This window comes from Microtus ochrogaster, chromosome 16 (genome assembly GCF_000317375.1).
Source record: "Microtus ochrogaster isolate Prairie Vole_2 chromosome 16, MicOch1.0, whole genome shotgun sequence".
In the NCBI taxonomy this organism is placed as follows: Eukaryota; Metazoa; Chordata; class Mammalia; order Rodentia; family Cricetidae; genus Microtus; species Microtus ochrogaster.
In genome coordinates, this window is record NC_022018.1 from 52,939,602 (window position 1) to 52,951,166 (window position 11,565).

General features: G+C 45.4%; 1 protein-coding gene across 1 annotated transcript in view; it reads left to right on the forward strand.

Annotated features, from left to right (window-relative positions):
- Ippk (inositol-pentakisphosphate 2-kinase) overlaps positions 1 to 11,565 on the forward strand; it is a 44,016-nt gene that overhangs the window by 5,065 nt on the left and 27,386 nt on the right. Inside the window, exons 2-5 of the mRNA XM_013349140.2 lie at positions 5,558 to 5,605; positions 7,172 to 7,267; positions 9,136 to 9,202; positions 10,488 to 10,609. Of these exons, the coding sequence (XP_013204594.1) occupies positions 5,558 to 5,605; positions 7,172 to 7,267; positions 9,136 to 9,202; positions 10,488 to 10,609 (333 nt within the window). The remainder of the gene's footprint in view (positions 1 to 5,557; positions 5,606 to 7,171; positions 7,268 to 9,135; positions 9,203 to 10,487; positions 10,610 to 11,565) is intronic.

Here is an 11,565-nt window from a genome sequence, read left to right on the forward strand (position 1 = left end):
CTTCTTTATTTAATTAATCAATGGCCTTCCTCCATCAGGAGGGTACTGGGGCTCCAGCCTTTTCAAATTCTTGCTTTCTCTTCTGACTGAAATTAGAGAATAGCTTTCCTCTGCCATGTGCTTCCATCATATTCTGCCTTGCCACAGGCTCAAAACAGCCAAGGATGGAAACCTCTGAAACCATGAACCAAAACAAACCTTTATTTTATTTTATTTTTTTATTTGTATGTTGTTTTATTATTATTTATCATTACTATTATCATTTTATTATTATTATTTTCTTTATTTTTATTTGTATGCTGTTTTGCCTGCATGTGTGTCTGTTTACCATGTGTGTGCAATGCCAACAGAGGCCAGAAGAGGGACCCTGTGGGTGCTGGGAACCTAACCTAGGTCCTTTGGGAGAACAGCCAGTGCTCTTAGCTGGAGAGCCATCTCTCCAGAACCATCTTTCCTCCTTTAAGCTTTTTTTCCCAAATGCTTTGTCATGTGCTATAAAGTTAGTGGTGGTACATGCCTTTAGTCCCTCTAATCAGAAGCTTCTTTCCCAACTACCGGTTTCCAAATACCTGGCAGCTGCTTCCCAAACTTGGAGGCTTAATATTACTTATAAATGTTCGACCTATAGCTCAGAATTGTTACTAGCTAACTCTTACATTTTAAGTTAACCCATATCCCTTACTTACACTCTGCCATGTGGAAATGTGCTTTATTAGCACAGCACCTTCATCTCTTGCTCCTTCTGCATCTGGCTGCTGACTCCTGACTCTGGCTTTCTCCTTCCCATCATCCTATGTTTGGTTGCCCTGCCTGTACTTCCTGCCTGAGTGCTGGCCAATCAGCATTTTATTATACCAATTCAAGTGACAAATCTTTATATTGTACAAGAGGATCATTCAACAGCAGTCCCAGCACTCCAGGCAGAGGCAGGCAGATCTCTCTGAGTTCAAGGCCAACCTTGCCTACAGAGCAAGTTCCAGGACAGGCGGAACTATGCTGAGAAACCCTGTTTCAAAAAAAGAAAAAGAAAAAAAAAAGCTAGCATTCCTTTGAGTTTCATGTTGGAAGGTTTTGTGTAGCCTTTTGTTTCTATTGTTTGGTGGTTGATTCTTTTGCCTCCCCGAAAAATACAGAGTAGTAGAAGAAAATGGTCACCACCCCAGAGCTCCCCACTTAGAATATAATTTCTGAATACTTTGATGTTCTTGCTTCCAATCCTTTTCTAGTTACATATCTTTGTTGGTGGCAGGAAATCTCTGGGGCTGTCTATTTTAGTCTCCTTTGGCCACCTCTTCTACTTTGTTTTTGCTAAATGGGTGCTGTTTTGGGGCTGATTTTTCACTTGTTTTATATTGTCACTGGACACTCCCCTGATGGCCTCTACTCTTCATTTTCCATTGGTTGGCTCTGGTGAGCTGAATGTGTCTGAGCGCTGATACTGACATTGATCTGTAAAGCTGATGACAGGTCTCCTGGGGAGGAGTGGTTGGGTTTCTGGTGACAGTTTCCTTGAAATAGATCCATCACTGGATTGAGATTTTTCTTTGCTGGTAATGGTTTGAGCTACCTGATGGGAAGGGAGAGAAACTTCCTGTAGTTGATAGAGAGGTTGAGCTGCTGTACATGGATGTGATGGCTAAGGACACCTGTGGAGGGATGGCTTAGTAATGGAGAACCAGTGGGCCACTATGGGCTTTGCTGCCTAGGCCCCTGAGTTGACAACTCAGCAGCCATATGGAGCTGGACAACTGGAAATGTGATGTGCAGGATTCAGGTATGCCTCCAAACTCTGTTCCATTGTACATGACCTTGACCTTAAGGGTCAAAACCTTAATGCCTGGGCTTCCCTTCAGGCCTGGCTTTCCACATTTTATACTTTGGGATGCATGTGCCCCACCTCAAGGGGAGAGGTGGTGGGGAGTTTGTAGCCTGGGAGTACATACACTCTGGTGCTCTGCATGTGCTGTGTGCAGCAGTGAGAATGCTGATGTCACTGGTGCTTGGGGAACAGTAATGCTATTTATGTTGTCAGAGAGGAGCCAACAATATTTCTTCCTGGGAACTTTTTTCCCCTCCCAAATGGTCTCATTAAATAGCCCTGACTGGCCTAGGACTTGCTCTGTGGACCAGGCTGCCGTCCTTCTGTCTCAGCTTCAAGTACTGGGACTGTAGGTGTAAAGGTATAAGCTACCTTACCCGGATACATTAACTGTTTTCTCTTGTAGGTTAGAGACTTGCTTTCTGAATTAATTTATGTTGGTACTCATTTTTTTGTGTGTGTTAATAATGCAGAGGAAATGTATAGTTTCCACTTGTAAATAGGCCAGCTCTCTTGTGTTTATCAGGAACACAGGGGCAGGAACCTTGGAAATTTGAGTTCATATTAATAATAAGATGTAGCATGAATAATAAAAACCCAGAGACAGACATTGAGGTTCAAACTGAAGATCTGAATAGCAAAACAGTCAAGCCACTAGAGAAGTCTTACCTTTACCAAGGCTGACTGAGCAACTGCAGACTGAGCCCTGAGCCTGTCTCCTCCAGTCTTACATTCCCCTCTAGTGCTGGAATTAAAGGCATGTGACTCCTAATACTAAGATTAAAGGTATAGGCCACCACCACCTGATCTGTTTCTGGATCTGTTTCTGCATTGACCTTGTGGCCTTGAATTTATAGAGATCCACCTGCCTTCTTCTCCCAAATCCTGGGATTAAAGGTGTGTGACACCACTGCCTGAGCTCTAGTGGCTTAGTTTTACCTTCTGATCTTTAGGCAAGCTTTATTTATTAAAACATAAATACAATATCCCTATGATAAGATGCTGCTATGTGTGGAGTCAATGAGTTTCTGTTGTTGGCATTTGTGTGCATAGGCCCCCTGAACTGGTTTGTCTTGAGATTACAGTGGGGGAGTTCCTGATAGAAAGGCTTGAGTGACTTGCCTAGCACCACCCTTCCTGGGCCTGCCTGGCTACAAAATTCTGTTGTGAGGCTTATTAGTTCGCTGGGAAGTAGAGAAAGACCCTGTTTTCCTCTGGTTGCAGTAGAGCTCTGAGAAAATCAACTTGGCTTGTCAGGGCTCCCATGCGGTACAGAGTGAGGTTTCCCACATGTGTAGGGCAGGGCAGTGGGGCTCTGTCCTTACTGATTATAGGGTATCAGGGTGTCCTGTGTTGATGTTCAAGCATGATCAGGCTTTCCATGGGAAACAAACTCATCCTGTCGTTGACATACATTGTCTTAATTACTGGAGGGACTATAATCAGACAGGGTTTGAGCAGAACAGCACTATTGAACACAGGTAAGGAGAAAATCAACTTTTAGAAGAGAGTTTGTAGAAGCTGATTATAATTATCTTTCCTGCAGATCTACTTTCTTTTTTTAAATTTAGATGGAATTTTACTTCTATTAAAGTGATCATTAACCCAGTGATTCCCAAGCTTAATTGGTGATGCCTGCCTTGAACATGAGGAGGGAGCAATTCTAGCTTGTGTGCTTTGGGTTTCAGCTCTGCAGGCCAGGATAAGCATCCAGATCTATAGTTGATTAGCAGTGTATCCACTGCATGCATTGGTTGGCAATGGGAATTCAGTAGGAGGGGTTGGCAAGGTTGTGCTTGGTGATGCTTGCCTGTAGTTCTCACATAGTATCAGCTACTTGGATGGCTGAGGCAGGAGGAGTACAAAGCTAACCTGGGCAATATAGCAAGGCCTAGACCCTTTAAAAAAACCTTTGAGTTGTTGAGGCCTTCTCAGTGATATTGAGAAGGAAGGGAAGATTTTATGAGAGGAGCTGGAGGGAGGAAAGGGAGAGATTATATTTTAATTTATAAACTAATATATTTTAATTAAAACAGAATTTATTCAAAAATATTTAAACAAGATGGACTGGAGGCTGGGAGGAGGAGTGGTGTGCAGGGGTGGGGATCTCCACAGGACCTTTGTTGCTTCTTAGGTAACCGCAAATACCGCTTTTACAAAAAATTTTTTTAGAGACTTATATTCTTTGTGTGTGTACATGAGGGGGTGTTTTGCTTGTGTGTATGTCTTTGTGCCATGTACATGCCTGAGGCCTTCAGAAGCCCGAATAGGGTGTTAGATTTCCTGGAGCTGTAGTTACAGATGGTTGTTAGCTGCCATGTGGGTGCTGGAATTAAACCTGGGTCCTTATCAAGACCAGTATGCAATCTTAACTTCTGAACTATCTTTCCAACCCCCATTTTAAAAGCCATTTTCAGATGGGTTTCATGCTGTTTGTAACCTGTTTCAGCTTGAAAGTCATTGAAGTCTTTCCTGATTAGCCTTCTTGCTGCTGGGATCACATGTGTATGTCATCACACTCAGCTCGGTGTGTGTGTGTGTGTGTGTGTGTGTGTGTGTGTGTGTGTTTGTGTGTATTTGAAATAGGCTCTTGTTATGCAGTTCAGGCTGTCTGGGAACTCAGTCCTCAACTTTGGGAGGCTGAGACAGGAAAAATACCATGAGATCGGTCTGGGTTACATACTGTGTTCTGAAGTGAGACAGTTTCAAAAACAAAAAACAAAAAATCCAAAAACCAAAACTGTAGTAGTTACAACTTGGAAATGTTATGGAGCTTGTCATGAGTGTTCTTTGAGTGCTCTTCATTTTCTCATTCAAAGAGATCATATGCATACTTCATTTAGCAGTTTGTGCTTTGAAAACAAAAACTTTTGCTTTTTTTTTTAAAAAAAAAAAACAAAACCAGGATCAGCCGGGAGGTGGTGGCACGCGCCTGTAATCCCAGCACTTGGGAGGCAGAGACAGGCGGATCTCTGTGAGTTCGAGGCCAGCCTGGTCTACCAAGGGAGTTCCAGGACAGGCTCCAAAAGCTACAGAGAAACCCTGTCTCGAAAAACCAAAAAATAAAATAAAATAAAATAAAAAAACAGGATCTTGCTATAAATTGTGATTTGACAGATGTAAAATTGACTTGGGCTCAGTTGTGGCACATATCTATGATCGCAGTGCTTGGGAGGTAGGAGCAAGAAGATGATGAATTTAAGGCCTGCCCAGGCTATTTCCAAAAAAAAAAAGCAAGAGGACTGGAGAAATGGCCCATGGCCTACAAGTTAAGAACATGTACTGCTGCTTCTCCAGAGGACCTGAGTTCAGCTGCCAGCACTCAAATTTGGGCAGCTCGCAGATTGCCAGTTCTAGGATTTCAGTACCCTCTGAGGGTCCTTGCACTTGCACCTAGTCATATATTACCCCAGTGAGTCCCCCACCCAATGGTGTTTTCTCTGTCTGTGACCATGTGCTGGTTAGGAGCTGCCTAGTGAGTGCTGGGACTCAACCATCTCATTGGCCCCTGGATAATGATTTTTGAGCTTCCTTATTCCTTAAGATAAATAATATCTAGCAGTGAGTGGGCTGGGTCAAAGGCCAAAGATTTTGCTGGCTGCCTTGTGGTGCAAGCTTTCTGAAAGTGACCCCAGCTGGGCTCCTTCATGCTGCTCTTGGCCCCTTCTCCACAACAGCTCACCTTTACACCTGAGTGTTGGGCCATTACTGATCCTGCTTTGTTTTATTTTCCAACAGCGCTGTGTAGTTCTGCGTTTTCTGAAGTTTCCTCCAAATAAGAAGAAGGTAAGATTGGTGGGCTGGCCACAGTTGTCATAGCATCTGCTTAAGAAGACCTGGATGTTTTCCTGGGGGGTGGGTCTGTGGAAGTAGGTGGGCAAGCACATGTGTGGTGCATGTGTGTGTGTGCATGCGTGTGTGTTTGATGTTAAGAACTAAATCTGGAACTTTGCCTAGGACAGGAAAGTGTCCTTCCTCTAGGGTGTATCCTATATCCTAAGCCCTTCAGTGCAGAAATGTTAATGCTAATTGTAGAAATTTAAGTATGATATAATCATTCAGTGTGAGAAGTAGTGGGCCCTCATTCTTGATGTGTGAGACCTAACAGGCCCTCTGTGTCACTCTATGGTAGATCTGTCTGCATGAGCTCTGGTGTAGCCTGTGGGCCCTGCTCAGAGGATCCCAGGACCAGGTTTCAACTTGATCTTGATGAGTTCCTTAGTTGCCTCAGTGGAATTGTGTGTAAGAAAATAGTGTGTCACACTGGGTAGACAATCTGTTATGCTAAAATCACAGTGGGCAGGTCAGGTTGTGTTGGCTGAATCATCCTAGCACAGCGAGTGGACCCTCCATGAAGGCTTGCCTGTCACCCTGTCTACCCAAGTTGAGCTACTGCCGCTTCCTGGTAAAGCTCAGGTAGATACTGAGTATCGGAAGCTCCTGTGGCCACAGCTTCTTCTCTGTTCCTGTTGTTCCAGAACACACTGAGGGAGGCTTGAGACACTTGGCCTGTCTTGCTTTGTACATGACCAGCTGCCTGTGAGCTACATAGGCCTCACCTGGCCTTTGAGCTCCTTAGTGGGGGAAGGAGGAACTCTTTGAGGGGGTTGTGTCTGGTGGATGGACAGGATTGATGATTCAGTGTCTCATTAGAGTGTCTGGGAGACAGTGTGTCAGGATGTGAGGGCAGAGGTCATGGGAAGCTATGGGACATTGGTGGTAGAGATGATAGAGGCCCTCAAGGCTTGCTCTCCTAGGAGCATGCAGGAATGTTGCCTTTAACTGGGACAGGAATGAGAGTCAAAGGTGGGTTGACCGGGCAGAGGAAATAATGTGGGACCCAAACATCCTGTGACTCCTACCTCAGCTGCTGAAGAGAATGACCCAAGGTGTTCTGTTTCTGTCAGATGTGCCTTGGGGTGGCTTCAGCCTCTTCTGTCATGCCTGTTTTTGTACAATGGCTGTAGTGTGTGTTCACCCCACCTTGGCCTTCCTGGACAGTGTCTTCTGGTGGGGTGTCTGTCACATGGTCACCTTTCTGTTCCCCAGATGGATTTTATCAGGAGCTGTGACATAGTTGCACAGGCCCTGGGGTGTGTGCTGGGTTTTCCTGTCAGGCTGTTCTTACAAGACCCAGTCATAGGAGCTGTGGGATATCTCCACATACTTTGTGAGACATACATTGTTGGGTATGGGTGGTGAGTTCTCCAGAGGTTTGTGGGGTGCACAGTACTTAGAGTATACATGGGGTGGCTGCTTATTCTGTCCTGAGCTGGACTCCTGGAAGAGGGTGGTATTAGGAGCCTTGTCTGGAGGTCCACCCTGAAGCTATCCTGTGCTTGTCTCTTCCAGACCTCAGAAGAGATACTTCAGCATCTGCAGAACATAGTGGACTTTGGCAAAAATGTCATGAAAGACTTTTTGGGGGAGAACTATGTTCATTGTGGGGTAAGTGCTGTTTATTCACATTTCAATTTCTATCCAGTTCTGCCTGACAGTACTGACATCTCAATGTTAGCACTTGTGCACTAAGAATCTTCAAGCTTTTCTCACCAGCTGGGCCAGAGGCTCTTGCATAGTGAAGTTCTCCAGTGAGATTTTGTTATGTTATCCTTGAACCTGAAGGGGGCTTTGCCCTGAGTTCCTGTGGGTTAAGGAACAATGTGGGCCCATTACCCATTCCTGGAGGCTCCTCCTGGAAGAGCTTTGTGATGTGAGCATGGGTGTGAGTTACTATGGATGCTGCTCAGTTAGGGCCTTAGAAGAAAAGCTTTGAAAACCCTTAACGTTGCTTTGTGTTTTGGGTTAACTGTCTTTGCACCTGGCCTGTGGTAAGGAGGGACTAAACAGGGGAAATCCCTGGTCTGCCTGTCTGACCTGTCCTGTCTTCTGAGCTCCCAACTTGGAAAGTCGCCTCTGTTCTGCATTTCCTTGGCCACTGACATTGTGGCCTGTCCTCTCCAGTGTCTAGTTTTGGGGATGTTTGGAGGTCAGGTGTGACCTCTTAGAAGAACCCACAGGATATGTCCATTGAATAGTGCTTGTACCTCCTCATGTCTTCTGGGAGAAAGGTTGTCGGAGGCACCATCTTCTGGGAACTATGCTCTTCCAGCCCTGCTGTTCTTATCTGAGTGTGATGTGGGATTCCCCTCTGTATGCTGTTAATATGTTTTATTGCTTTTGGCCAATGGCTTCACAGAATATAGCCAGACTGGAAAAGATATGTAGAGTAGGCAGAGTCAGGGAGAAGCCATGTAGCCGCTGCAGGAGACAGATGGACAGAACTGTACCTGTAGGCCATAACTATGTGGCAATAGACTAGAAATGGGTTAATTTAAGATATAGGAGCTAGCCAGTAAGAATCGTGATCTCATAGGCCAAGCAGTGTTGTAATAATACAGGTTCTGTGTGATTATTTTGTGTCTGGGCAGCTGGGAAAAGAATGTGCGACCTCCACTCATGACATGAGTGGGAGTCTTTGGTTGAGTCTGGATAAAGAAGGCCAGTGGGTTTTCCTGAGGCAAGATCCCAGCAGTTTTGTCCTAGGCACTTTTCCTTTGTTACTTGGGACTTTTTTTGAAGTCACAATTCTGCCACCCTCAGAACACAGGCAGGGATGACAGTGAGGAACATGGTTTAAATTGATGCAAATTTACAAACAAATAGCTGAGGGAGATCACTAGCCCCATGAGCCCCGTGTTGTCACTTAGCAGGTACAGCTTGCTGGCCGTCTGGCCAGGGTTTCTTGAAGTCCTTATTCTGTGTCTACAGACGCTGAGGGACCGGGAGGGGCTGTGTGTGATGGGAGATACTGTTGGTGTGGCTGATCACCGGTGTCATGGGTCCTGGCTGGCTGTGAGGAGGGCCAGCTGCCTTTAGGAAATGGAAATGTTTTTGCCTCTGTTTAACCTCTTTTCATGTGTTGAAAAATTATAGATTGTCTCTTACTACCAAATTGGCACATTGAATTTTTTTTAAGTTTTTTTAAAAATTTATTTATTATATATACAATATTATGTCTACATGTATGCCTTCAGGTCAGAAGAGGGCACCAGACCTCATTACAGATGGTTGTCAGCCACCATGTGGTTGCCGGGAATTGAACTCAGGACCTTTGGAAGAGCAGGCAATGCCCTTAACCGCTGAGCCATCTCTCCAGCCCCCACATTGAATTTTTTAAACTATAGTATTTGGGGTATAAAATACACATACTGCGAAATTCACTGTTTTAACTGTGTTTAACTGTGCATAGTTCTGAGGCATTAACAGTCTTCAGGACATTGTACAATCTGTATATTTTGTGTGTTTTCTTACAGGAAGTTGTTCAGCTGCCTTTAGAGTTTGTGAAACAGCTATGCTTAAAAATACAGTGTGAAAGACCAGGTAAGGTGTCAGGCAGTGTTCAGTTTTTTGGGGTGAGGAGACAGGTCTCTTTTTGTAGCCCTGACTGCCCTGGAACTCACTATATAGACCAGACTGGCCTTGAACTCACAGAGATCCGCCTGCCTTTGTTTCTCAAGTGCTGTGATTAAAGGCATATACCACCATGGTTGGCTCATTTGTAATTTTAAAAGGCTTTTAAACCTTAACCTGTACCAGGTTAGGTACAGATATTTTGCAGCAGTTTTTGTGGCCAAAGGCTTAGTCGCCACCCCCAAGTCCCATTTCTTGTGCGTGCTGGTGGGCTTTGCTGGCAAGAACCAGAATAAAGCCTTTTCTTTCATGGTCACTGATCAAACATGTAAAGTCCATGTATTGGTTGTGAAAATGTCTTCATAGCTACCACCAAAAATAATGCTATAGAATCATCCACAATAAAGTCCTTCCTGATTTGATTCAGAAAATGAAATAGTGCCCTGGAGTATGTCTGGGGCAGAAGCAGGAAGTGGAGGGTGCTGGATCGCACTGGGCTCTGGTGTTCATGTCCACCAGGATGGACAGGGGCCAGCTTCAGGGTTCTACTCATCTGCTGCTGCTCAGCACCCCATTTCACTTTATACACAGTGGAGGTGTGACACTCCACAGTGACAAGAGCCCCTGCTGCTTTTTAATGGGCTGGTGGATTAAGTCTGCTCTTCAGAAGGGAACACTGGTCCCTGGTGCAGAGAGCCCGATTCCACCAGAGCTATGTTGAGGTGACATGGGAACAACAAGAATTAGGAAAAACAATAAAAATTGAAAGGAGGAAGGGGCTGTAGTATACTTCTCCTTGTTCCTGGGCAGAGAGAGTGGCAGAATTAGGGGCCATCCAAGACTCTTCTCACTTCTGATTTCTGTTGCACGCTTTAAAGCTCCCCAAGGTCATGTTCAGGGTTAAAAATTGACTAGAAGGGTTATGATTTATACCATGGGAGAGTAAGGGTGAGATCTACCAATTGAAAAGGTGGAGTTGGGGTCCTGGAGAGTCCAGACATCCTCTCCTACAGTGACTGTGACAGCACTCACTGAGCATTGCCTCTAGGCAGCTCTGGAGGTCTCCGTGTCTAGGGTTAGAGCTTGAGAGGGCTGACCTTCCTAAAGGGCTGGCAGTGTGTGGCCTGATCATGTGTCATGGTAGCTTTCCCACTTCCCTGTTGCTGCCTGAGACTATCCTGTCTTGGGAACCTCCCCCCACAGGACTCTTGTATTATAGGGCTGTCTGTCTCTTATCTCATGTTCTGTCTTCCAGAGTCTCGTTGTGACAAGGACCTGGACACACTCAGTGGTTATGCTATGTGCCTTCCCAATTTAACTAGACTTCAGACCTACCACTTTGTGGAGCACCGGCCGATTCTGTGTGTAGAGATTAAGGTGGGTTTTCATTCATGGTGGCATGACACTACAGGTGAAGGGAAAGGTGGCTCTCAGGTGATGAGCCTCCCTGAGTCTCCTTGGCTCTGTCTTGAGTGTGTGTTCGGCTTTTCTCAGGAGCTCAACTTGTTTCTTTTATTTATTTATTTATTTATTTTTAAAGATTTATTTATTTATACAGTATCCTGCCTGTAGGCCAGAAGAGGACACCAGATCTCATTACAGATAGTTATGAGCCACCATGTGGTTGCTGGGAATTGAACTCAGGATCTCTGGAAGAGCAGTCAGTGCTCTTAACCTCTGAGCCATCTCTCCAGCCCCTCAACTTGTTTTTTTTTTTTTTTTTTTTCATACTTCCCTGGTATTAACAATGAGGGAACCTACAAGCACACACCTGCACTGGATCCCCTCTGTACAGGGTGTACCTTAAAACCTCACAGTCTTGGCCATGTGCTTCCTGTTTCTTACACTGAAGACCTAAATCTGAGTAGTTGGCCAAGTACCCTAGAAGGCTTCCCCCACCCCACAAAGCTATTACTTCTCTTCCTTCTCTTGGAGAGGTGATGACCCTGAGGCATGCCTTGGCCCACGTACTTGTTATCCTTGGGGGCTGGGTGTTTTGTCTCTTAGCTGCACTCTCCAGAACACTAGGCTCAGGTTGTATGAACTGACAGCATGCAGAGTTTAGAAGGCAGCTGGGATTCCTGATGTCCTGGAAGCCTAGCAACTATCAGATGGGCGTCTTGCAGGCCCTACATAGTGACAGTGGGAACAATGGTTCTGCTTCTTGGAGCTGAGAACCCTCGGCCCATCTCCACTCTTCCAGCCTGCCAGTGAGAGTACAAAGCTGCTCTGTGTTATACTCCTGTCAGCCAGGCAGAGCTCCACCAGTCCTCCCAGTGAGAGAGCTGCCCTTTCGCCCTCTGGAGCAGAGGGGTGTAGACTGTAGCGAAAGT